General features: G+C 40.2%; 1 protein-coding gene across 2 annotated transcripts; it reads right to left on the bottom strand.

The window, feature by feature from the left end:
* Nucleotides 1-6,071: 6,071 nt before the first annotated feature.
* On the bottom strand, nucleotides 6,072-15,126 carry pgap6 (post-glycosylphosphatidylinositol attachment to proteins 6). Of its 2 annotated transcripts, XM_018738597.2 has the most exons (14): nucleotides 14,860-14,921; nucleotides 14,109-14,311; nucleotides 13,134-13,311; nucleotides 12,810-13,014; nucleotides 12,580-12,713; nucleotides 12,177-12,445; nucleotides 11,602-11,936; nucleotides 10,962-11,055; nucleotides 10,478-10,601; nucleotides 10,232-10,368; nucleotides 9,900-10,078; nucleotides 9,592-9,738; nucleotides 9,182-9,298; nucleotides 6,072-8,032 (listed from the first exon to the last, which is right to left on the bottom strand). In XM_018738597.2, the coding sequence occupies exons 2-14, from the start codon at nucleotides 14,176-14,178 to the stop codon at nucleotides 7,739-7,741; spliced, it is 2,283 nt and encodes a 760-aa protein (XP_018594113.2). In that variant the 5' UTR covers nucleotides 14,179-14,311; nucleotides 14,860-14,921; the 3' UTR covers nucleotides 6,072-7,738. The 2 variants fall into 2 exon arrangements, with proteins under 2 accessions (XP_018594113.2, XP_018594123.1); XM_018738607.2 differs by lacking the exon at nucleotides 14,109-14,311 and having other exon boundaries at nucleotides 7,739-8,032; nucleotides 14,860-15,126.
* Nucleotides 15,127-25,808: the final 10,682 nt, after the last annotated feature.

Raw genomic sequence — 25,808 nt, 5'->3', positions numbered from 1 at the left:
CTTAGAATGCTTTTACCATCAGGGTTTTTTTTTTTTTTTTTTTATTGTGGACCATTTATGTATTAATGCACATTTGTATTTAATAATGGCATGTTTCTTTTACAAAAGATACTGTTATAACTTCTTTGGGTACAGAGACAGCTGTGCTGCAGTTTGGTGATACATGATTGCATCATTTTTACAAATTTTGTTTGGTAAATACTTCATTTCTAAATAATTGAAATGTTCAGTCAATAGGCTTGACTTTTTGACTTTTTACCTTTAAAAATGGATCAGTTGACTTTCTCAAAGCCATGACATACTGCTCTCATACAGTAGACTGGGTTGAAACTTTTGTGCCTCTTTTGTACCCCTAAAATTAAAAGAATTAATGTAATTTCAGTAACCAACACCACACTTTCAGTATGAAAGAATTATGAAGATCTATGAAATTAGAAATTAGCGGAACTTTTTATTTAAAAATTTGGTGTTGACATCTGTACAGACCTCACCCACAAAACTGATTGTTTTATGTCTAAATATAATTTTCCATATGCTATATTAATTCTGCACTTAAGAGTACATCTAAAATATAATAAAGCTTATGCAATCCTTTAGCGCACAATAAGCCATTTTGAACTTCAGCCTAGCTAATGTGGCCACAGAATTATACAGTATACAGCAGAATGTATCAAACAACAGTTCCATTTGAAAAAATAGCTGTCAATGAAATACCACATCAGGTACCCCACATTGCAATTATTGATGTGGCAGGAATGCTTTTCCATTTCTGTGGGGGGGAATCTAAATTTCCTCATTGTAAACGTGACAGTTAATTTAGGATGGTGTTCTGTTAAGGGGTTATAGGTTTTGTTATAGGTTGGCGTTTTTCTTAAAAATCCAATGGAACTCATCAGAAATCTAATCGCAAAACAGGTCGCTGTTAAGTGTGTGCATTCTTTTTCTTTATTAAACATTAATCTATAATACCACTCACTCTAGTTTTAAAGAGCTCATGGACTGAGGAATGTTTACACAGGATTCTTTCTGAACATTTGCTTTTTAATCCAACCTTTAGCCATGATGCCAGCCACCACAGTTCTACTGACCTTATTTCTGCCTCAGCCCTTTCTCTTCCAGCATCTGCTGCCTAAAAGGTTTTGCTCTCTTCCATCTGTGTTTCAGCACAACAGTGTAGAGAAACTGTCTTTTTCCACTAGCTAATGTCTATTTACTGCCACTGGCCTTACAGCACATCCTATGACAACTGTAGAAATTTAAAAAAAAAAAAAAAAAAAAAAAACTTAATTTCTCATAATCCATTATGCAATTCCATTATGTAATTTCCTTTAGACCTTATCCCAACCAACTTGATGTAAACACAGCAATAAATATGATCACATAACTAATTTCTAAAAGAATGCTTATGGAAGAGAGCAGATTTTATGACTCACTCTTTCGATTTACATTTTTCAAGACTCATATAAAAATGAATTAGCACAAATGGGATCAGTGAAAGGTTTATTAAGGTAAAAATAGGATGTATTGTAGCTACCTTTAATTTGACTGACAGCAGCTGACCTAGTTTTTTACCCAGACGTACTAATTTAAAAAATAAACACATACTGCATGGTTGAAGTAGTTTGTCATTTACACGACAATATGAATAAACTTGAAATTACAGTAATAGTTACAAACATATAATAATGAGCCCGTATGTATAAATTTGTCATAAAATTCTCTTTTTTTAAAAAAAAAAAGTACTGCAAAGTACAATGTTAAAAAATTATTCTTGTATATTGCTTTAAGTGGGGGTGCGGTGGCGCAGTAGGTTGGACTACAATCCTGCTCTCCGGTGGGTCTGGGGTTCGAGTCCCGCTTGGGGTGCCTTGCGACGGACTGGCGTCCCGTCCTGGGTGTGTCCCCTCCCCCTCCGGCCTTACGCCCTGTGTTACCGGGTAAGCTCCGGTTCCCTGCGACCCCGTATGGGACAAGCGGTTCAGAAAATGTGTGTGTGTGTGTGTGTGTGTGTGTGTGTGTGTGTGTGTGTGTGTGTGTGTGTGTATTGCTTTAAGTATTCCATCTGAAAAAATTAGTCCATGCATGACAAAAAATAAAACAATGTCTGTCTACCATAGAAACTGGAAGATACATGTTTATTAATCTCATGTTTAACTGTATATAACAAAATAGTTTAATATCATTTCTTATATGAATAAATGCAGCAAAATTTACAAATAAACATTCCAATATACATGTGTTGTGTGTTATTTAGATTATATGTATTTTTTCCTTTTTAGGATTCGAACCATTTTAGCTCTCCATGCAATCTCATCTTTATTATTGCTTTCGATTTTGACAGTAGCTCTTAAAGGGGACAACTTCTGGTAATTGTAAAATAATGCCATAGTCACTTCAGTTTAAATGAATTGAATATGACATTTGACATATTGAAACAAGCATGGCTATTAAAGTTTTTCTGAGTTGCAAATACACTAACATCTTTCTGTGAATGTACTCCTCCAAACCATTACATGTTTTGCAATTACAAAATTTTTGTAATAAAATGTATGGGGGGCGGAGTGGCGTCCTGCTCTCCAGTGGGACTGGTGTCCTGTCCTGGGTGTGTCCCCACCCCCTCCAGCCTTGCGTCCTGTGTTGCCGGGCTGGGCTCCGGCTCCCCGCAACTCCGTATGGGACAAGCGGTTCAGATGATGTGTAATAAAATGTAAATATAATTTAATTAAAATATTAAGTCTTTGCATTGTTCAAACTTGCCAAGAAGAATTCAAGAAAGAGGATGTCCACCAATAAATGCAGCCAGCATTTTAATGATAAATTATGAGGAGGTATCCAGCACCTTGTGCTTCCAGAATAGGCTGTGACTATCTATGACCCTGAATTTCATCCATACCCTTAAGTGCAACTACATATGCAATACAACTTTCAAGTGTTTCAGTGACTTATGCTTACATGCCTGTTCCACATTACATTGCTCTGTAAAACCAAAAGGGGGTCAAAAAGTTTTCAAATATCCTATCTCAACATATAGTAAAAGATGTGAACTCGACATTACTTCCAAAAAGTGCCAAAATGACAATCAAATTTTTACATTTTTCCATACACACACACACAGACAGACAGACACAGATGGACACACACACACACAGTACTGTGCAAAAGTTTCAGGCACTTGGGGTTAAAAAGCTGTGAAATGAGAATGCTTCCAAAAATAATGCTCTTTATTAATAAACTTCCTACATATTAGTAACCGCCCATCGTCAACAACCGCTTGTCCCGAGCGGGGTCGCGGTGGGTTTGGCCAGGTCCCGCTCTCTGGCGAGTCTGCAGGTCGAGTCCTGCTTGGGGTGCCTTGCGATGGACTGGCATCCTGCCCTGGATGTGTCCCCTCCCCCTCCAGCTTTGTGCCCTGTGTTGTTGGGTTAGGCTCCGGTTCGCCATGACCCCGCTTGGGATAAGCAGTTTCAGACAGGTTGTGCGTGTACTTTCTTTCTTTAAGAAGATACAAAACCCTTACTATAATACTGTAACTTTTTGCTAAAGGAATGCTTGGAAATCTAAAATATGCTCTTTCTCATTGACACTAATTCAGAAGACATTAAATAACCACACACACACACACACACACACACACACACACATTTTCAGAACCGCTTGTCCCATACGGGGTCACGGGGAACCGGAGCCTACCCGGCAACACAGGGCGTCAGGCCGGAGGGGGAAAGGGACACACCCAGGACGGGACGCCAGTCCGTCGCAAGGCACCCCAAGCGGGACTCGAACCCCAGACCCACCGAAGAGCAGGACTGTGGTCCAACCCACTGCGCCACCACACCCCCCTCAAATATACGTAACATGAGCCTTCCCCTCTAACCCTACTAAGCACAAGTGCTGGACAGGCTACACATTCGCTCAGTACACACACACACACACACACACACACACACACACACACACACACACACACAAACAAACATTGACTGAAGCCGCTTGTCCCAAGTAGGGTTGCAGCGAGCCGGCGTCTAACCCAGCAACCATGTAAAACAAACTTAGATCACACACTGATCTCTGTTATGCCTGTCGAAGAAAAATTTAAAAATGATAGAAATAACTAGTTTCTTGGACTACACCTGCACCAAAATTTCTTTTTAAAAACTTGATATGACTCATTCTTCAAAGACTACACACACACACATATATGTACAGTAAACGATTTACATTTCCTATAAAGCAGTTTACTTTGGCCAGCTAAGTAAGGAAAGAGGAGGCAAAGCTATTTGTATAAACCAATGGTGGTCAAATGGTAGGGACACAATTCCATGTTGTTTTAAAGTGCTTCTCTGGCACAGAACCAGAAAAGCACTTTGAATCATTGTGCCAGGAACTGTACAGAGGATTAAGTTTAATCTTCCAATCTGATCTGCAAATGTGCAAAACTCTAATAAACATGGACAGTCGGTGTGCTGTCGATCACCTCTTTTCTCACATATGATTTGCCACTTAATGTCAATGTTTCTGAAGGGCCAAAATTCCAGACTTCAGTACAAAAACTGGGTTTCTCGCCAGTTTCATTTCCAGCTTTTTTGTGGGGTTGTTGTGTTTTATTAGAAAATCGGCCACAAAAGGCTACTTCACCTATAGTCTCATGCCACGTTCTGAATGTTAGAAACTTGCTAGATTATTCCTTTAGTGTTTTTGTAGGAGAAGATATTTAAGCAACAGATTATGCACTAAGGAAAGTATGTAAATCCATATTTATTCTTACTCACTCATTAATATGTTAACTTAATTTCAAATGATTTATGAAAGTAATTGAAATTTTCTGTCCACCATCTGGGTGGATGGAAAACATACATGTGCCACTGAACACACCAATTTCTTTACTACCTAAAGAGAAAAGTGGTCATCAACAGCTTTCTGAAAAACAGGACAGGTGATTGCATATAGTGTATATAGCTGCCTTTGAAGCCAAAAGTTTGAATCCCACTTATTACTGTGGTGTCCTTGAACAAGATACTTACCCTGAAAATGCTTCAGTAAAAATTACCCCAACTGTATGATGAATCGTTACATTTATCATAGGACTGTTAATCACTTTGAAGAAAAGCCTCAGACAAATGAATAAATGTATAAATGTAAGAATGGCAATAAATTTTTTCTTGCTAAGCAGCTATGTCCTTTGGGGCAGGTAGAATCCTCAGTTTCACTCCCATCTCCTAGATAGAGGGAGGCAATTTTGGAATGAGTATCAGGTGTGGCCGATTAAGCTCAAATTAAAGGCTATTTAAAGAGGCTGAGCAGCAAGTCTGAGATCTGGTTTGGTTACCCCTGTATGTGATTGTCTTACATTCCAGCTACAGTATACTCTCCCTTGCATACAATGCTTCAAGAATAGGCTCTAGACATTTACATTCTTTCATTTAATTGATGCTTTTTCTCTAAAGTAGTTCACAATTATTTACCCATTTATACAGCTGGGTAATTTTACTGGAGCAAGTCAGGGTAAGGACCTTGCTCAGGAGTACTGCAGCCAGAGGTGGGGATCAAACCTGCAACATTTAGAGCCAAACACAGCCGCTCTAACCACTACACTACCAGCTCACCACTTAACAGCTAAAGCTACGGACATCGGGTGTTTCAAGGTTTACGCTGGGTTGGCTTGTGCAGGACATTAGTGTGATGCAGCAATTTTGTGTGAACAAGCACAGGAAAACAGCTACTCCTTTGAGCTAGATTTGAACCAGCACCCTGAAGTAGGATACTGGTGCACTTCTACAGTCCTCTGTGCTACCAATTGAGCTATCAAAGGCAACATGGCATCAGACCACCATGAATCTGTGCTGCAACCAATAGGAGTGATTTTGGGTTGTTCAATCTTAATTTTTTTTTTTTTCTGGTACTCAATTTTTTGGGAATCAAAAATTCCATAAAAGTCTACTCATTGTTGCCTGATGTGTGGCTACTGCCTGGCTCTAAAAAGCCTCTTTTTGATAGTCTCTATGCTTTCATCAATTACATTTTTGAAGAGTGCCTTGAAAAACATTTTGTTTAAAATTAAAACTCCTTTATGCTCTCAGATGATTTATTCAGTTGACAAACTGAAAACCAGTACAATCAACAGTTTAATGTTAAATACAGAAAACAAAACACAATAGTTTCCCAAACGGTGTCTTTCAAGAGCTCAATTTTTGCTACTCAAATTTCCTAATTACTAAAAAAAAAAGAGGCTCCTGGAAGACAGCTTTGGGGAAAGAAGAAAAAAAACATTTTCAAAGTATAATGTCCCAGTTTGAGGAATGATTACAATCAATTTAAGGTCATATACATAAAAGAAAATTGAAAAACACATTTTGATTACATACAAGCAATTAAAACAATATATAAAATATATACCTTTTACAAGACATATTAGTGGCATTAATTCCCTCAAGAATTCATACCAAGAGGTATAGGCCAGCAGACAAATTAAATTTTTGAGCAATATTCACTCCTTTATGCAACTTAAGTTTCTCAATACAACCTCTGGAAAACTGTTTCATCACCTTTCAGTTGTTTCTTCACATGACCTGTGCAATAAAGCTAAAGCACTGTTTTCTTGTAGTTTGAATAACTCTGTTGATTAGGGTAGTCATCAGTTTCCCCCCCAAAACTAAATTTATTTGGAATGTTTCACAATATTCCATTTAGTGTCACAAATGTTACATTTAAAAAGTTGAAACTAACATGTAAAACTATCAGTACATGTACAGTACATTTGGTTTCATTGCAACATACAAAAATGGTATTCTTTTACATTTTAAAATGAAAGTGAAATTAGTACAGCAACAAATCAAATGAGCACAGTGGTTCAAATGAATTTACAACAAACTAGAGATTACAAAACAATAAAACTGAAAAACATGATTGTGTGGCAACACCCCTGGCCTCACACTAATAGCTTAGTTTTCTTATTGCTTGTACTGAAGCCAGATGCTGAAAACATAGCACAAATAAAGGGTTTCCCACTGCTTTTATAAATTGGATTCAAAAGAATGACAGTACAGTATAATTTAACATATAAAAGTGCTCAAAATATTCAAGTCTAACTCTTCCTTGACACAAAAAATTTTAAAAATATTCTGATTATAAACACCTCCGAAAAAATTACACCGCTTTTCATTCCAAGTCTAGAATATGTACATTTATTACTAAGACACACCAATGGAACTCTTCAGTAAATAACTTTTATATCTATGACTCCTTGTAAATATCCTTTTCAGATCAGGTCTTCTCGCACAAATGTAGATTTGTATGGCAAAGCAGTACAACAGAGTTATGACATTTTTAATTTATGAACAAAATTAAAGTGCTTCATTTATTGTTATTTGTCACATATAAAGAAATATTGCACATACTTGGAGAAAGTATTGTCTTTTTGCATAAAAAAAGCTACTACTTTGGAGATTGTCGCACAGAATCCCTACAATACAGACGTTTTCGTGATGTCAATGTGCTGTTACACATTACAAACAACACATCTTTAAAAAAAAAATTTAATAAATCGTAATCGCTCCATTATTTTAATTACCAGCAGCTTCACTTTTTGTCAAAGGGCTGAAGACATTAACTAAAACATATCCTGTGAACACCACCAATATAAAATAATCATCTGTGAAGGGGACACAAAACCTTAAGGACATTTACAGGGCGCCAAGTGCAACACACAATAGGTGGGCAGGCAGCAGCCCCCACCCTGCCACTAAGTGACAGTGTAGAGCTCCTCCTTCTCATTCTTACATATCTGGTATCCACAGAACTTGCGCGAGCAGCCCCAGGGCTCCTTCTGATACTCCCGTGGAGGCAGCAAGAATACCACACTGCTTGCTACCATGATATGCCAGATGCTATGCGTGTAGAAGTAGTTCTCATCTGTTTCTGTGAACACATACACACAAAGGCCAATGATAGCAATGGCAATGCCAGGTATGAGGAAGAAGACCCAGCGTTTCCAGGTGGTGGGGTAGCACTGTCTGCGTTTCACACCACGGTAAACCTAAGATTAACAGAAACGGAAATGCATGTTAAAGCTTGAAAAGCACACAGAATATTTAAATAAAAAATTAAAAAAACACTACTTGCTTTGTTAAATGTGCATACTTTATAGTGAGCGATGTTCAGTTTTACCTCCTATTATTTATATATGAGAGCCAGTCTTTAACCACTACTTACCTTCTGTCTGCTGTGGGCAGTGACCAATAAACTCTGAATAGTTCTGAGCACATCTGTCTAGCTTGTGTTCTAAAGGATGTGCCATGTTCCTTTAGTTTGCAAACATGCTTCAATAGCTCCCCCTGGAGTCTTACATTTTTTGTATAATATTTGGATTGGTGGTAACAACAGCTCAGATAGCTCTCGAGCCCCATACCTCCTGGTCTATAGGTTTGGATGTGGGTTCAAATTCAGTTCAGTCTGTTTTTTGTTTGAATGTTCTCCCCATGTTCGCATGGCTGTGGGTTTTAACAGTCCTTGTGTGTGTCCATCTACTATAATCTGTCATCCTGTCCAACATGTACCCTGCCTCACACACTATGATTCCAGGATAGGCTATGGACAACTGCAATCATGCACTGAAAAAGAAGTTATTGATGGACATTTCTAAATATTTTTTGAGACAGTCCAATCAAAAGTTAGATTTACATTTATTTACTTAGCAGATAAATGGTGACATGGTGATTGTGCGAGTACCGTTGCCAGCTCAAAGAGCTTGAATGGTGCAAAAGAATGAGAGTCCGATCCCTGCTCAGTCTGTGTGGAGTTTGCATATTCATGTGGGTTTTCTCTAGGTACTCCATTTTCCTCATACAGTTCAAAGACGTGTGGAAAACTCACACAAAGCACAGGGAGAACACGCAAACTCCATGTGGACTAAAAGGAGACTGAACCCAGATCCACAGACACGGGGTCCACAGCCCTATTTGCTATCCCAAAAGGCCACCCAGAGCAACTGAAGCTTCATTCAATATGAAATTTTTACATACAACTTAGAACTGACTTTCAAGCAAAGCATCATGGCTGTAATTTTTCTTGTTTTCACACTGAAAATACTGTCATAAACAACAAGTGCCAGAATGGGAGTGCAACATCAAAACATCTACTGGAATTCACAAGATGACACAATTAAAAAGCGTGCGTGTATTCTTACCCAGGCTAATACCATCACTAGCAGAGCAAAAAGAATGGGACCGAGCATGTTCCACATTCCCCTGCGATCCAGCTGCATTGACATGGCGATGATCAGGGCACCCAGCATGAAAAGAGTCTACACACAGAACACTGGTTAAGTACAAGGTTTTGTCTTCAGTCACATTAATGAGCCTAACAACATAATCAATAAAACAGAAAGCTGCATGTTCCTGGGATAAATGTCACTTTGTTTCCTTGCAACACATGTCATGTAAAAACGTACTGCTTGTGAAAAAGCTGTGCAAAAGAATTGTTAAAACTATACACTAATAATACAACTACGAATATATAAGTAATATGCATTGCAACTTAAAATACAAAGATGAATTGCCTAAGGTCTTTGTTACTTTGACAACAATAGAGCCTCACGTATTTATAGATGTCCTTGAACCGAGACATGCAAAGAATGGTGACCCATATTGAGGTGAGGGAGCCTAGGAAGTCACAGTACTGAAGCGTATCATAATCCATGATGCACATCACAGTCACACCCGGCTGATCACAAGCATGGTAGAACTGAAATGCACAGAAAGAGAGGTGTTCCAAAACGCATCACAATGCTGTTCTGCAGGTCTTGACATTTCAGGCTTAGCAAGGCTTTTCAGCTGCTGTGACATGGCAGATGAATACCAACAAGTTGAGAAGAGGGGGCACTAGGAGAGTGAGGTTTAATGTACCGTAGAGAAGAACATTGTGAAGAGATACACGGACGCCTCCGCAAAGTAGCAGCGGTGCAGGGCCACTATGATGGGTGGAATAAATGAAAGATTGCTGAGGGTGAGGAGAAGAGCAGCTACCAGCTGACGGGCGTAAGTCTGCGCTGTGCTGCCATCTGTACAGCCCCAGCCACTCCAGCCTAAAGCACACATGGGGAAACACCAACAAAAGAGCCTGCTTCTGAGCATTTTAAGACAACACCAAATGGAAAAGCAACATGCTTTATTTCACCATTAACTTCTGTATTATTACAGCACAAATTTCTTAGAAATTCAAGATTCCCAACACCAACCAGCTTTACAGACACAGGAAGCGTAGAGGTAGCTGTAAGACCGGAGTAGCCTGCACTCCCCGTATGTCCCACACTCATCAATGCAGGCACTCAGATACACCGATGTCATCACGGTGCTGGAAACATTGGCGCAGTCACTTAAGGGGGGAAAGCAAAGAACAACCACGATTACCTAGTTACAAATTGGCATGTCAATAATGAGGAAAGTGTGAAGGTCAGTTTGAGTTTCTCCGCTCTGGCTCTTACCTTGCATTGTCTGGGCAAAGCACCTGCAGGGTGAGGTACCACATGGCAGCCTCAGGAAAGGGGAGCCGCAGTGCAGCTTTAGGTGATGTTACATTCAGATTTAGGGAATAACCCTGAGAGAAGGCTGTAGGAGAGACATTGAGGTTAAAGCTGTTTATGTCAGTAACAATTACAAACACAATAATCATTGAATGAATTTAGCTGGTACTGCTCTCCAAAACAACTTGTGTCAGGTTTGTATACTAAGCTAGTTACAATTTACCCATTTATACTGTTGGGTAATTTTTATTGGAGCATTTCAGGGTGATTACCTTAATAAAAGGATATAGAACATGACATGGGGATTCAAATCAGGTCCTTTGACTTCAAGGTGACAGCTAACTACCACACTGCCTTAAGCCCAATTTTTTTTTTTTTTGTTCAGAAACATATATGCAAAAATAAACACATTTGAGTTCATGACAGTTATTGCAATTGAATATACCTGTTCTGCAAGACTGGGTGGTGTTCAATGCCAAAAAAGGAGATTTAGCAGCAAGGCAAGCCACCACACTCACATTCCCATTGGTCATATTTGTCTGAAGCAGGGACAGATAGATAAAAATTAAAGCAAGCAAACTAAACTCAGTAATTATAACATCCAACAGGTTGAACACCTTATAATGTTCAGCGCACTAATTATCTACAAAGAAAGAGGAGGACATACATACCATAAGGGAAAAAACTAAAGTGATAAAGGCAGTAGAAAGCCCAATAAAAATCAGTGCACAGTAATAGGATACAGTGCCAAGCTCCATTTAACCTTTCTAAAGAATTCACTAGCAACAAAATAAACTTAGAAAAACTCCCCTAACTCCCCTTAGCTCAAGACAAAAACCAATCAAGCAATGCTTAATCATAACCCTTTCAGAAGTTGAGTCTGAATGAGAGTTTTTCCTAAGGACTTATCTTCATTCAGCAAAAGGGTCTACTACTATATGCAAACGCATTATTTCTCATTTCATACTGTCTTCAATTACACTATTTTCTGTAAAGGACTTTCTGCAGTCATGCTTTGTGTTCAAATGCAAACTAGCATATAAAGGCACAGAATATGAAATAACTGAGGCTGAGTGACAACATACCTGATTGAGCTTGAGATGAAGGTTCAGTGTCCCACCAGTATCAGCGAAGGATGTAAGATCCAGGGGGATAAGTGTCGGAGCCTGGGTCAAAACTATGAGGTTGGGGCCACCGATCACTGAAAACTGCACCGAGACCACATCCAGTTCCTCTTTAAACACAGAATAGGTACGTAAACATTCATTCCCAAAGGGTTCCAGCATCAGCGAGGTGTTTCCTGACATGGTTGTGTTCCCCACCACAGCTGAATTATTTGCTCCAGAGACACAGTTGCTGTTGGTGTTGAGTTTGGCAAGGAAATCGCCAATCAAGCCCACACTTTTAGGCTTGCACCCCACTGTTAAAAAAAAATAAAAAATAAAAAAAAAATTAAAACAGCAATGTACTCAGTAAACATCTAATATCACCACTATTTCATATCTACAACCGAAAAAATAGCATTTCCATAATTGGACCCCCAGGAAATACTTCTACTCGCTGCACCACGTAATTTAGTGCATGAAAATCAAATAATTACCTTCTTGCCCCATAAAGACCCTATACAGTGTATAAAGGACAACATGCACATTGTACTCACCTGTAAGATTTGCCGAAACTGAAAAGGTTGTGGTTAGGTTCACATAGATGCTTTCCACAGTGATGCGGATCCATGTCTCCCAGGGGGGTGTTAATAGTCTGACTGCACAAGAGGTCATGCCTGTGCAGTTCACTGTTCTGACTGAGAAGGGTTGCAGAGAGGTAGAACCCACAGTGATGATGAGTGGGCAGTCTGCACCTTCAACTCCCTCTGTCGAACAGCCCCACACATGGAAGATGAGGTGTGTTGAGTAATCTGGCACAAAAAACCTAGAATACAGAAAAGTTATACAATATATTCAATGCCAATGTGAATTAAGCGAAGAAATGCAATTTAAATAATCGCTCCATTTCTGAAATGCACAGAAATTAATAAGATGTAGCTGACTAGCAGGAACACTTACTTAAGAAATGCTGGTTTTTCAGGAGAAGACACAGTCTGAAGAAGAGGTGCTTTGGATTCAAGGATGGGCATGTCGATTACCCTCCTTACAAACATCTGAGGCTGAAAGAAGTACGAGCACATGGACGAGAAGCCCTGCAGGAAGCCAAATAACAATCAGCTATTCTGACAGTCATGTCTGGGAAAGAAAAAAAAAAAAAAAATACATCACTGAAACCAACAGACTGCTACCTTCTGTTCTATTTTGCCATTATCTTTTGGGAGATGTGCAGCAATAAACCAGTCCCCAGGTTCTGGGTTAGAGACATTGAAGATGGTGGTATTCTGCCCACTGCTTATGGATGCAGTGAGATTGTATGCCAGCAAGAAGGCCGTTTCATTTGGAAATGCTGTGTCTATGGGATTTATTACAGGAGGTGCACCAGACCGAATGTATCTGCAGGAACAAAAACATATAACACATACATAACTGACCTTAGACAAAATATGCATCTGATGGATGCTGTGGTACTGATTCCTCACAACTCTTACATGTAAGTTCATGTAGGCACTCACATTGAGATGTTATGGTTGCCACAACTTGAACCGGACCCTCTGGTCACAGTTAAGTGCCAGCAGACCAGCACGGAGTCTTCAGGCACTCGGAAGTGGTACAGCCGGACGCTGCCATACCAGCTGTACATGGAGAGCTTCTGTGGGGTCTTGCAGTAGAAGTTTGACAGGTAGGTCAAATCTAAAAAAAAAGGCAAATTAAACTGTGAACATGGAGTTTACACCAATTCATTTAGCTGACGCGTTTCTCCAAAGCGGGGGGCACAGCAGCATGGTGGGTCTAAGGTTTGAGTCCTACTTGGGGTGCACAGCGGCTCCATGTTTGCCTTCCCCACCATGCAGAGGAGGGTCCTAGGGGCCCACCTCTGTCCCTCCCTTGATGTGTGCTTTGCAATGGACTGGCGTCCCATCCAGGGTGTGCTCCACTTCGGCCTCATGCCCAGCATTTCTAGGATGGGCTCCGGCTCACCATGACCCCGCTCAGGACAAGCAGTTCATGCCAACGGTTAGTTTCTCCACAGCAACTTAGAACGCTCATCTACCTACAACTATTTATCCATTTACATAATACACGTATTGTCTCTGTCTTGTCCATAGTCTGTGGAGAAGCATTCAAGAAGAATTTCATGATACTTGTACACAGTACTTGTACCTATGACAATAAACTTGAAACTTGAACTTAACCTTGAACTTGACACCTAGAAAAGTGGTTAGAGATGCTGCCTTTAGGCCTAGAAGTTGCAGGTTCGACTCCCACCTCTGACTGTAGGAGTCTTGAGCGAGGTGCTTACCCTAAATTACTCCGGTAAAATTACCAAGATATACAAATAATTGTAAGTAGCTTAACACTGCAAGTTGCTCTGGTCCTGGAGAAGCATCAGCTAAATGTAATAAAGCCGGGTGATTTTACTGGCGCAACAAAGGGCGAGTGCCTTGTTCAAGGGTTCTACAGCAGCAGGCGACATTTGAACCACCAACCTTCATAAAGGCAGAAGCTGTAACCACTGTGCCAGCCGTATGCGTATCCCACAACAAACACTCTGCCCATCCCCCTGGGCAAGCTGGTTCATCCAAACAACCGATCATGATCTTCGCTGATCCCTCATCCGTCCATAACAATGGGCCATGGCAATGCAGCCCAATTCTTTGTGTCCAGGAAGTCTTAACACTGAAAAGAACACCTACCGACACCGGGTATGTTTGGTATGCAATGATATCGGATATTTTATCATTTCATTGACATTGTATCATTTCATTTAGAATTTAATCCACACACACTAATAACACACAACAGCAGCAGGGCATAGCTTTAAAAATTCTGAACATGATGACTATTCTTTGCTACTAATATTGCTACTGTGAACAGCTGCAGCCCTCGGCTCTACACACATGTCACGGCATGCGCATGGAAACTTTTAGTTTTACAACGACGTCTAACTTAACAGATAACATATGAGTTAAAAAGTTAAATCAAAACATTGCCAAAAAAAGTTTGTGTTTACGGTACGGTTAACCGTTAACTTAAGCGCTAACTAAACACGAGGTAAAGAAAGAAAGAAGAAAAATCAAACTCGTGCTTTTTGCAAGTAAACGTGTACCTCGCAAAAGTTTTCGTCAAACGAGTCAAGCACAAAAAACTTGACACAGTTTTGTTGTTGTGTCACAGGAGAGTAAAACAGTAGCTAGCCGCAAAAGCTACACACACAGTACACAACTGTGACAAACTTACTGTTTCCACAACAGCAAGGAACGAAGACGGTGAGAACGAAGAAGAGAACAGCTTTCGCGCTCATCATCGTGCTTCCCCTGCGCGACTGTCCAATGAAGCTCCCGAAGGCCGACTCCTTACGGCCGAAACACCCCGACCATGCCTGTGCCTCTGTAGCACCCCCGATAACGCGACCTGACGTCCGGATTGTTATCGCACGCTTGTGCGCAAACGTACGTCACAACGTCGCCGTACGTGCGGTGTACGGGCGGCGCGCGGTTGGCTACGGACGCCCTTCTGCCATGTTTCCGCTCTGTGACAGATGACGTCTGTGCCCAGCCTGCCTAGCAGTGACTGTCCACAGCGGAAAGACCCACGATTGCACGCTGTACCACTGGCGAGTGCGGTTTAGTTATACACCACAAATTCTAAATAAATGTCTCGATACATTACAGATCACAAGCTTCACGGATGTGTTTCGAAATTACACACAGTCAGTGTATTTTAATTACAGTATTTTCTTGCATAATGCTAGACTGTTCCTCCGGAAAGGATTCAATCATTCATCGAAACGACCGGTACTTAATAGAAGATGTACATGATTATATACATAACATATCACATATACATCTGTTAATAAATTAAAAATTGTTTTAATTTTATTTCCTGTTTGGAGATTATAATACAGTAGATATTTCCAAAGTTGGCTAAATTTGTCGGAATTACCAAATCAAACTATCACATAGATTTACACTGCAAATTTATTTAAAAGTATGCAGCATATACTATTTTATAAAGAATAATTATGCATTGCATACTGGTATTGATGGATTTCGTAGATACACATACTTTTTAGGGATTCCGTTGTCTGCTCCTGCTCACTTCACTGTAAAGTCACAGTATGTAATACAGTATAAATATGTATTCTCCCCATTTTTTCATGTTATTACACAAATTAAGCAATAAATACAGAGGAAGATGCACATTCATATAGGTATTCGAGCTGGACTGTCACAAAGACAAAAGCACAAGTCTTTCCCGCTTCAGAGTAAAGACACAAACTAGTAAACTTGCGGAAGGCCAAGATTTTCCCCCTGCTGTACATGTATCCCAGTCCCTTCTAACAGTCACTGGCTGCATAGAATAAAAGAGGCTATTTTGTATCAGTACTCTGCCCATGACCTCGCCGTGGTTATTTAGCTCAGTTATTTCTAGAGGCTTAATAGCTAGCATTTCCTTTGCTTGTTTTTTATGAAACTCCCACCCGAGTCCATCGTGGGCCTGCATTTGGGCTTTTCTTGCATGATGTTAATATTATTGCTTATGCGTAGGCTACATGGTTATCAGAGTGCAGATATTAACAGTAGCCAGCATCAATACAATATTTTGCAGTAAATTAAAACTCTTTGTCATGTAATGTACAGTACTGTAGTACTGTATTTTACCATGAACTACTACCATGGGGGGGGGGGCATGGTGGCGCAGTGGATTGGACCGGATCCTGCTCTGCGGTGGGTCTGCGGTTCGAGTCTCGCTTGGGGTGCCTTGCGACAGACTGGCGTCCTGTCCTAGGTGTGTCCCCTCCCCCTCCGTCCTTACGCCCTGTGTTGCCGGGCTAGGCTCTGGCTCCCTGCGACCCCGAGGGGGATAAGCGGTTCAGACTACTACCATGAGTGGGTAAAAGGAGCGCTCCAACAGGTAAAACTGAGACTTGTTGACCATCTGTACAAAATTATAATACAGTATATAGGTCATAGTATTCTTTTCATAAATATAATCCATATATTATGCTACAGAAATAGTTAGTGCAACTTTACATAACTGTCCAAACTAGAATTTACATGAAATACTTTTAGCAGACATAAAAATATGGATATATCTATATACCTTTGTCTCTATGTTGTAATGTTACACATGGACTTCTGTGATTTCAGCATGTTTTACAAAAACTGCATTTACAAGCATATCGTGACTTTATTACAATTATTTAATTGACAAGATATTTATTATAAAGACAATAAATACAGTAAAGTCTTTAAATACAGCCTGGGTAATTGTGGGAGAGTTTATGTTCTGCGCTCAAGCATATGCTCTATGATATAGCCTATATGTAGTATGGAATATATATATTAGAGTAAATATAACAAATGGTTTTTACAATATACAATCTATAACACAGCCTCTATAATTCTGTAAAGAATTACAGTTTCAGTTTTACTGTTGTGTATAAAACTGGTTGCTTTGGCAAGTGTAAAGTAGACTACATTATCTAAGATAGGAACTACTGTACAATCACAAGGTTATCTGTTATCTGTTTTCATACAAATACAGTTTATTATGATGGCTATAAAGATTTTTGTGATGGGAAAACAATGCAGCAATCTGCTATTTATTGTGTCTACTATTTATTCACCAGCACTAACTCTGATTAAATATTTATTGAAGTTATGAATGAAGAAAATCTGGATCAGCGTCATAAGTTTCTCACAAAATTTATCTCCATTATTATGTGAGACAGTGGTTAAAACAAGTATGAACTGAGAGTAAAGTTTTACTGTGCAGTGTGATATTGTGAAATAGCAAAATTTCTAAAAGGGAACAAAGTCTTTCAAATGTTTTCATCCAGTGTTACAATGTCTCATTTCATTGTGTTATATTACATGTGCAGTGTGATATTGTGAAATAGCTACATTTCTAAATGGGAACAGTCTTAGAAACGGTTTTATTATTCTCTTTAATTATTCTCTTTGGTTTAATTATTTGGTTTAATTATGGTTTAATTATTCTCTTTATGTCTCATTTCAATGTGTTATACTTCCATACAGTATTAAAACTGGGTTATAGCTCAACCTGTTTTTTTAGGAAAATGACAGTGCATGATCTGACTCTTTTGTATGCACATCTGTATAACTGGGGATCGTTTACATGATCTTTATTTACAGTTTCAAAGCAGAAAACCAGTTCACCCTCTAGTCTCCTTGTGTGTCTCCATGCTCCTGTGCCTAATAGCCCGTGTAATTTATTGTCTCAGCACTCAAGGACTGACATATTGCAGATATTGATTTTCATGTGCCCAAATCAATATTGGAGTGTTTGCCCCAGAGTGTGAATGATATTCAGCAGAGGGACTGCCTGCAAGGGGCAGCAGGGGGTGGAAAGGCAAGAGCTGGTCCAAGCCAAACGGGGATGCGCTGATAAGGCACGGTGATGGACACTGCGTTGCTTTTATTATAATTAATGCAGAAGAGCCAATTTGCTCAAACATATGTCAGGGCATATGCTGCCTCCTTCTGCATAGGGTCATTAGGCACTTTATTATTCCAAGGTTGGCTAATAATCACCCATTGTAATTGTATAAGCTCTTGCATCTTGGTTTTTGGTGTCCGCAAGTATCAAAAACGCAGAGAGAAAACTTTTTTTGCAGTGCTGTCCTCCCTGTTTACAGTGCACCTTAATTCTACATTAACACTCGGATCACTAACATGACTTCATGACTGACGTAGTAAAAAGACACAAATGACACAATAACTCCATCTCATCAGAGATACATTGTTTATTGAAATTGCACTTTACCATAGCGGTGATCACAGGCCTTAATATTGCAATTCTAACAGTTATGGACTGATTATTTTCAATAAATGATCATATTAGCTCACATTTCACTTTTTTGTATATTTTAACTATAGTGAACAAGTTATTAATGTGTGTCTCATAATCTGAAATATTAAAAATATGACAAGCTACTTATAATAATCCACATTATGTACACACCTTTGTGTGTCATTTTGTTTTGCTTGTTTACTGAGTAAGTGGTCTTATTATGGGGTAAACCTAGATCCGTGTCAGAGACCATCTCTGTTCAGTGACTCCAAGATAAGCCTTATGTTCTTTTAAAAAGGAGCCTACTCCAAAAGTCAAAATAGCATATGATTCAATTTCATGCCTATTTAGCCCCATCCTTGACTGGACACACAGATCAGCAGGAGAGTGATAACACACCCTTCATCACAAGGCTGGTGGGCATCTGTGACCTGCGCTTTAATAGAGGGGTGTAGTGGAACAACACTCCACCATCCCCTGGCAAGAAGGCCATTAAGGTGTTGTCTGTCTTTCCACCCCCTTATTCTGTTTCTTCGCTGCTCCCTGGTTGCTGGGCGCTAAAACAAACCAATGCTCTATTTGCCCAGTGTACTGTGACAATACTGCCTTTAAATATTTGTAAGAGTGACAGCCCCACATTTTACTATAAATAAGGGACTCGGAGAAAAAGCACAAAGCTGGAAACAGGGAGTCGTAACAAGAATCAGTCCCATAAAACTAAGGTAAGTGTCCTTTTAACTTGCTGTTTGAACTGAAAAATATCACTTTTATACAAGGAAAAAAACATGAGCAGATGTGCGTCTGGTTAATACTCAAAGGATATAAAGTAAACCGGGCATTTTAATGCATCGAAGTGTTTCATCCTTGAATTGCTGTGTTATTTGAAGAATAGAAGTTGGAGGAATATTAAGTTTTATTTCAAAATGTTTTAGGAAAACATTGTATCGTATAAATATTCAGGTTAAAATGCAGAGTGTGATGCTATTTATTTGCTCTAACAATAACTATAAGTAAATTTGCGATGCCATTTCTTTTGTGCTGTTTTTTGCCTTATTTAGATGATAATTTGCTAAGATTACATATTTGCAATTTATTTGCGAGGGAGATTTTTGTCTGTATTTATGTAAGTGTGTTGATGGTTTTCAGAAGTGTTTATGTTCCTGTGTTTCGTATCCTTCGTAACCTAATGTCAAAAACTATCAAGCAGTAGCAATGAAAATATAACAAATTTTCCATTACTTTTTTCATTCTGACTTCATGAAAAGGCTAAGAATTATTCAAGTTATACAGAAATGGATAATTTGTGTCTTAAGAACATATGTCAATTTCAGGTATTATTTTGAATGAAATAAATTATTCTCTTCATAAAACTGTGACAAACGAGGTATGCTCCGTAGTTTGAGGTTCAGGTGTTTCGTACAGTATACGCATGCGTTCTGTTATGCTCCTTGTGTTCCGTATGTGTTGTGTATTTTGTCTCCCCACGTGCAGCAAACCTCTTTTCATGTTTTTGCACTTTTTCACATTTTAAAAAGCACGTTTCTCTCACCATTCAATCACTTTTTCGTTAATACCACGTAGAGGTTTTTGAACGTGAAAATCAACGGACTATGAAACTACCCATATGCTCCGAACTCAGGGTAGAACTCTGAGGAAAACAAGTTCAGCCTTTCTCTCTCAGTTCATTGCATCTCCCTCTAAAAGTTTCCATCAAATTAAGGCTTTATGAGAGTCATATATTATCACGTTAGTAACCAGTTATGATCCACGGAACATCAGTTGTTCATGCCTGATCTGCAGTCAAAAATACTCTTTTTGATCAAACATGCCTACAACATGCTACTAAATCAAAATAATCCAATATTAGAATGTAAGAACGCCATATCTTATAATTACGCAATTTGACAGAAAATGACATAGACACAGATTCGATGGAAATGTTACTGGTTACTACAGTGAAGTTCAGAAATAATTTTCCCAGAGAGAAATGTAAATAGTATCCGGTGTTATGAAGCACAATACAGCAACTGGTGCTCACCAGTAGAAACTTGCATTTTTTTTACAGTGATACAAAACTTCGAAACATGGCGGCTGGTGTAATTAGAAACTTGACTGACTTTCGAGAGGCCTTCTACTGCCCCGTGAATTTTCACAACGATTTGACGGAGGACGAAGACGAAGATGAGGAAGACGAGGGTGATGCGCAAGACGCAGAGGAAGAGGGGCTTGAGGAGGGCATGTGTTTATCATGCCATGCAAATGGAGAAGGAGAGGAGGTGAGGGACACCAGTCCTGTCCCTAGCCCCTCAGAGACCCCCCACCGTCTGCTTCACTTCGCCGACCTCATCAGCAGCGACATCCAGCGCTACTTTGGCCGCAAGAGCCGAGACGAAGACCCAGACGCCTGTGACGTCTATGAGGACCGCGTGTTTTCCGGCAAGTGCGGTCGCGAGCGTTACTACGCAGACCTCGTGAAGATGGCACAAACCAGCGTGGGCTTGTCTGCGGGCTGTGAGACAGAGCCGGAAGAAGGTGCAGTGTCCCCGCATCCGTCGCCACACGCAGAGAGTGACGGCCAAGCCCTGCAGGAATTGTGCAGACAGGAAAACACTCAGCATCTGGGGCCCCTGGCTGAACTTTTTGACTACGGCCTTCGAAGGTATGCGGGTCCCCCAGAGGGAAGCAAGCAGAGATGGAGGCAGAAAGAAGACAAGAGACTGGGGCAAATATTACCTATGTGCAAGCGTCGTTTGCCTGCCAGTTTCTGGACGGAACCCAGTCCTATCCACCCTGTTTGTATGCTCGGCACCTCTAACCCACCCGATTTCAGCGACCTCCTTGCCAACTGGACCATGGAGAACAGCCAGGAGCTGCAGAGCGGGGTTCGAGCCTCCTTGCACGAGTCGAACCGACAGCTGCTCGACACGCAGTACCACATATCTAAGGAACCTGAGGACACGTGGTCATAAAGGCACAGGCCTGGAAGTTAAGCTGTTTGTGATTTTTTTTTTTTCACCACTCATAACTACATGAAATAATCACACGGTCCTCATTTCTGATTACGCATAAGACGAAGTAAGTGTAACCTGTAACCTGTTCGCTTGGAAAATTTAAACTAACGAAGACCTGAAAAGGTTTGGCAAGTTTCTGTAATGGCGCTGATATGGTAAACAAACATTTTCATATTAATATTTCTGATTCACAGGAAATTATTCACAACAAAATAAGACTAACGTACAAACTTGTAGCTTTCTTGTGTATTTATATGTGGACGAGCTGTTTCTGAGTGCCATGCTTGGAATCCTATTCCGAATACAATAAAAGAAAAAATGATCTTAAGTAACTGGGTTCGAAGGGTTATTTTGCTCACCAGTCCGTTCTATCCATAAGTTGTTTACAATAATTATAGAAATAAGAGACATACAGCTGGAGCAACATGTGGAGATTTAAAAGCAGTTTCATTATGACTAACTGGCATCTCGTCTAAAATCCATTTTTGTGGCAACACATTTGAAAATATCTGCGGCAGCGACGACAGCAACAGAAAACTGCAGCTGGTGATGTCCGCTCAGACGATGCTGCCTCTGCAAAGGGCGGAACGAACGGACCCGCGCAAGCACTTTGCCCCCGATTCTTAGAGAACGCAAAAGACGAAAGGAGGGGAAGAAGAAGATCGTTCACGATGAGGTGAACAAACACGAGTCTGTTGACCAAGTGCAGAGGCAGGATGGGGGGCATTACGCCAACACTTCCCGTTTAAAAGCCTGAATGGACTGTAGCTCGCAGTGCTGACGAAGGCAGGGAGAAGCCCTCTGACATCACTTCATTTTATAGCCCAGTTAACAGCTATTTACGTTGGGCCTGCCAGACCAAGACAAACACAGGAATAGACAATGTACACAGGGTGCATCCACAGCTAATGGAAGAGGGTTACTGTTATTTCTAAACAATGCCAAGACTGCAGTTATGCTGCTTGCTTTTCTTTACACGCACATGTACATTTACTCATTTAGCAGGCACTTTTCTCCAAAGCAGCTACAAAGGCTATTGATTAGCGGTTGGCTAACGCCTTTGTCCAAGGCAATTTTCGATACTAGAAGCACGACAGTAAACTTGTCCAAGTTCATACCATGAGTGGTGTGCATATATGCCGCATCAGAATCAGAATCAGAATCCGATTTATTTGGTCAAGTGTGCGCACGCATAAGAGGAATTTCGCTTCGGTTCCCAATGGCTCATACTGTAGAGCAGACAAAAAAAAAAGAAAACACGACATACATATATACGTATAGGGATTCATTTTGGGCTGGGAGGAATAAATAATGAAGGAGGGAATAAGGAAGAGGGAAAAAGTATTGCATAGAGAAAAGGTATTTTACAGAAGAATTTAAACACTAACAAGTCAGCTGTTCATGGATATAACAGCGTGGGGAAAGAAACTGTTTTTATATCTTGTTGTTTTGGCACACAGTGATCTGTAGCGCCTGCCGGATGGTAGAAGTTCAAAAAAAGCCGTCGCCCCGGGTGAGAGGGGTCTGTCACGATTTTCCCTGCCCGTCACCCGATTCTGGAGTACAGGTCCTGGAGGCAGGGCGTGAAATGTCTGATCGTCACAGGACACACCGCTCAGCCTTAATTCGGAGCTAGTTCCTCGATGAGCATTTCTATGAGTAGGACAGCCGCATTCATTTCCTCATATGATAATTCAAAAGCAAAACAAGTCCAAATGCAAAATGGTCAAATGTTTCATCTTCATGAAATTAACACACGTGGCAGTCAGACACATTCTCTTAGAAGCACATCTCAGAAAGAACTGGGATGTTCTAACAATTGAGAGAAGAAAGAAAAACTGAAGTATGTTTTAAGCCAAGGCATAGCTCTTTATTTATTTCAAGTGTTAATAATATTATATTATTATGTCAATAAGGGGGGCGCAGTGGGTTGGCCTGGGTCCTGTTCTCCAGTGGGTCTGGGGTTCGAGTCCCGCTTGGGGTGCCTTGCGACGGACTGGCGTCCCATCCTGGGTGTGTCCCCTCCCCCTCTAGCCTTATGCCCTATGTGTTGCCGGGTAGGCTCTGGTTCCCCGTGACCCCGTATGGGACAAGCGGTTCAGAAAGTGTGTGTGTGTGTGTGTTATGTTAATAATAATGAATATGAATAATGAACGTTTACTTAAGAATCACATGTCTGCAAATAAGTCTCTTTTTCTCCTATTGTAATACTCTAATTGGATTTCGATGATATCTATGTGGGGGTGCGGTGGCGCAGTAGGTTGGACCGCAGTCCTGCTCTCTGGTGGGTCTGGGGTTTGAGTCCCGCTTGGGGTGTCTTGTGACGGACTGGTGTCCTGTCCTGGGTTTGTCCCCTCCCCCTCTGGCCTTACGCCCTCTGTTACTGGGTAGGCTCTGGTACCCTGGTACCCTGTGGGACCAGTGTGTGTGTGTGTGTGTGTGTGTGTGTGTGTGTGTGTGTGTGTGTGTGTGTGTGTGTGTGTGTGTGTGTGTGGCTGGCTTTGGAGAGAAGTGTCTGCTAAATGAATAAATGTAAATGTACACACACATTGTCTGAAACTGCTTGTCCTGAGCAGGGTTGTGGTGAGCTGGAGCATAATGCGATAGCACAGGGCTGGAGGGGGAGGGGGACACACCCAGGATGGGACACCAGTCCATCACAAGGCACCCCAAGCAGGACTTGAACCCCAGACCCACTAGAGAGCAGGACCCAGTTCAACCCACTGCTCCACCATGCCCTCCAGTATGTAATAATAACAATAATAATAATAATACACACACACACACATATAATAATAATAATGGGGGGTGTGGGGATGCAATGTGTTCAGCTGGTGCCTGCTGTGTGGTGGGTCTTGGGTTCAAGTCCTGCTTGGGGTGCCTTGTGATGAACTGGTGGCCTGTCCTGGTTGTGTCCCCTCCCCGTCCAACCTTGTGCCCTGTGTTGCTGGGTTTAAGCTCTGGCTTGCCACAACCCCACTCAGGACAAGTGGCTGTTGATGATGTCTGAATGGATTATTATAATATAATAGGACAAGGATTTACATCAAAACTTTCCCTCTTTTCAGTGAATCAATTTATCACTTGATCTGGCAACCCAAAGCCTTAAGTGTTTCCATTTTAAAAAAAGGTAGTGAATTTCCATCCTGTCGCTGAAGGAGCACAGTTAGTTATATATTTTCTATCATTCAGGCTCTCAGGAGAGGATGTTGTGCATGTCACACGGCCTTGTAATTTGTTATATATAGAGGTGTTAACAGCCCCTTCAATGTTAAACACCAGAGATACTTGGCAGCTCAGCAATCTCTGTAAACATCAGCCTGTGTTTTACCAGTTTGTATCAATGATGCGCAGCTTGTACCAACACACTCCTCTCTGATGCTCATGGCAGAGACCAAAGATCCACTGTCACTATTTGCAAAGCAACACTGAGTGCATCTTATGAATAAAAGTATGAAAAGAGAAACTATTTTCTTCATTTCAAGTCCAACAGATTTTGAGCTTCTGAAATATCAAACTAGCAATGCATCTATCTGCTAAAATGTTAATTGGTTTATTTAACCATGTTTTGATACAAAAACCTAACTTCATTGCAATGTATATTTAGGACCTATCCACAATATATGATAAACAGGACCTATTTTATGCCAGAAAGCTCATCTTTCGAGAAAGTTCAGCTTCTTTCGTGTTCATGAAAGTATCACAAAACTTAGAGACACGTGGAAGTAGAATTCCAGTTGAGCACAATCAAGTGAATAACCAGGTCTCTAAATTTACTCTCTGAAAAGTCAAAGTAAAAAAAAAAGAAATATATATAATCTACACATAGTTCTGCTAAGAGAACAGGTAATGAGTTTTAATATCTGTATTTTCACAACAAATTAAAAAAAACTGTAGGGCAATTATTTTGTTTAATACTTCCTTACAGAGTTCTCTAAAACACACAGGAGTAGTTTCTGTGTTGAAAAATAATGAAAAAAAACAAGCAGTAAAGTCCTATATTTTTTAACATCTACCCAAATCACTCACATTGCTTGGCCGGCACAATGCGCTCTGTGAAACAAGACCTCTCAATTACATATTACTAATCATTCATTTTATTTAAAAGATGCTACAAAAATGTACTTGTGAAATAAACATCTGATAAAAAAATAAACATTAGAAAAATGTCATTCAAAGACAATAGCAAGACAGTACATACATTTAAGCTGGGAAGAAGAGCAAATATACATATTTCATTGGTTATTTCATAGCAACATGAAACATGACATAGGACACGTCAGGTATGGAATGTAATAGTATTAAATATAAAGAATTAAATATACATTTTGACAACATCCTTCTGCAAAATAAGTAAAC

This window comes from Scleropages formosus, chromosome 20 (assembly GCF_900964775.1).
Source record: "Scleropages formosus chromosome 20, fSclFor1.1, whole genome shotgun sequence".
In the NCBI taxonomy this organism is placed as follows: domain Eukaryota; kingdom Metazoa; phylum Chordata; class Actinopteri; order Osteoglossiformes; family Osteoglossidae; genus Scleropages; species Scleropages formosus.
Note: the sequence above shows the minus strand (reverse complement) of the source record. Positions and strands in the feature narration are given on the sequence as shown.

What these genes read in the sequence shown, in the direction of transcription:
- pgap6 (XM_018738597.2), bottom strand. Translation starts at nt 14,178, where the DNA reads ATGGGCAGAGTGTTTGTTGTGGGATACGCATACGGCTGGCACAGTGGT. An exon ending in CAGCTTCTGCCTTTATGAAG is followed by an intron (nt 13,312 to 14,108) that starts GTTGGTGGTTCA and finishes CTTTTTTTTTAG; the next exon opens with ATTTGACCTACCTGTCAAAC. An exon ending in CACCCAGTCTTGCAGAACAG is followed by an intron (nt 10,602 to 10,961) that starts GTATATTCAATT and finishes TCTCTCCTACAG; the next exon opens with CCTTCTCTCAGGGTTATTCC.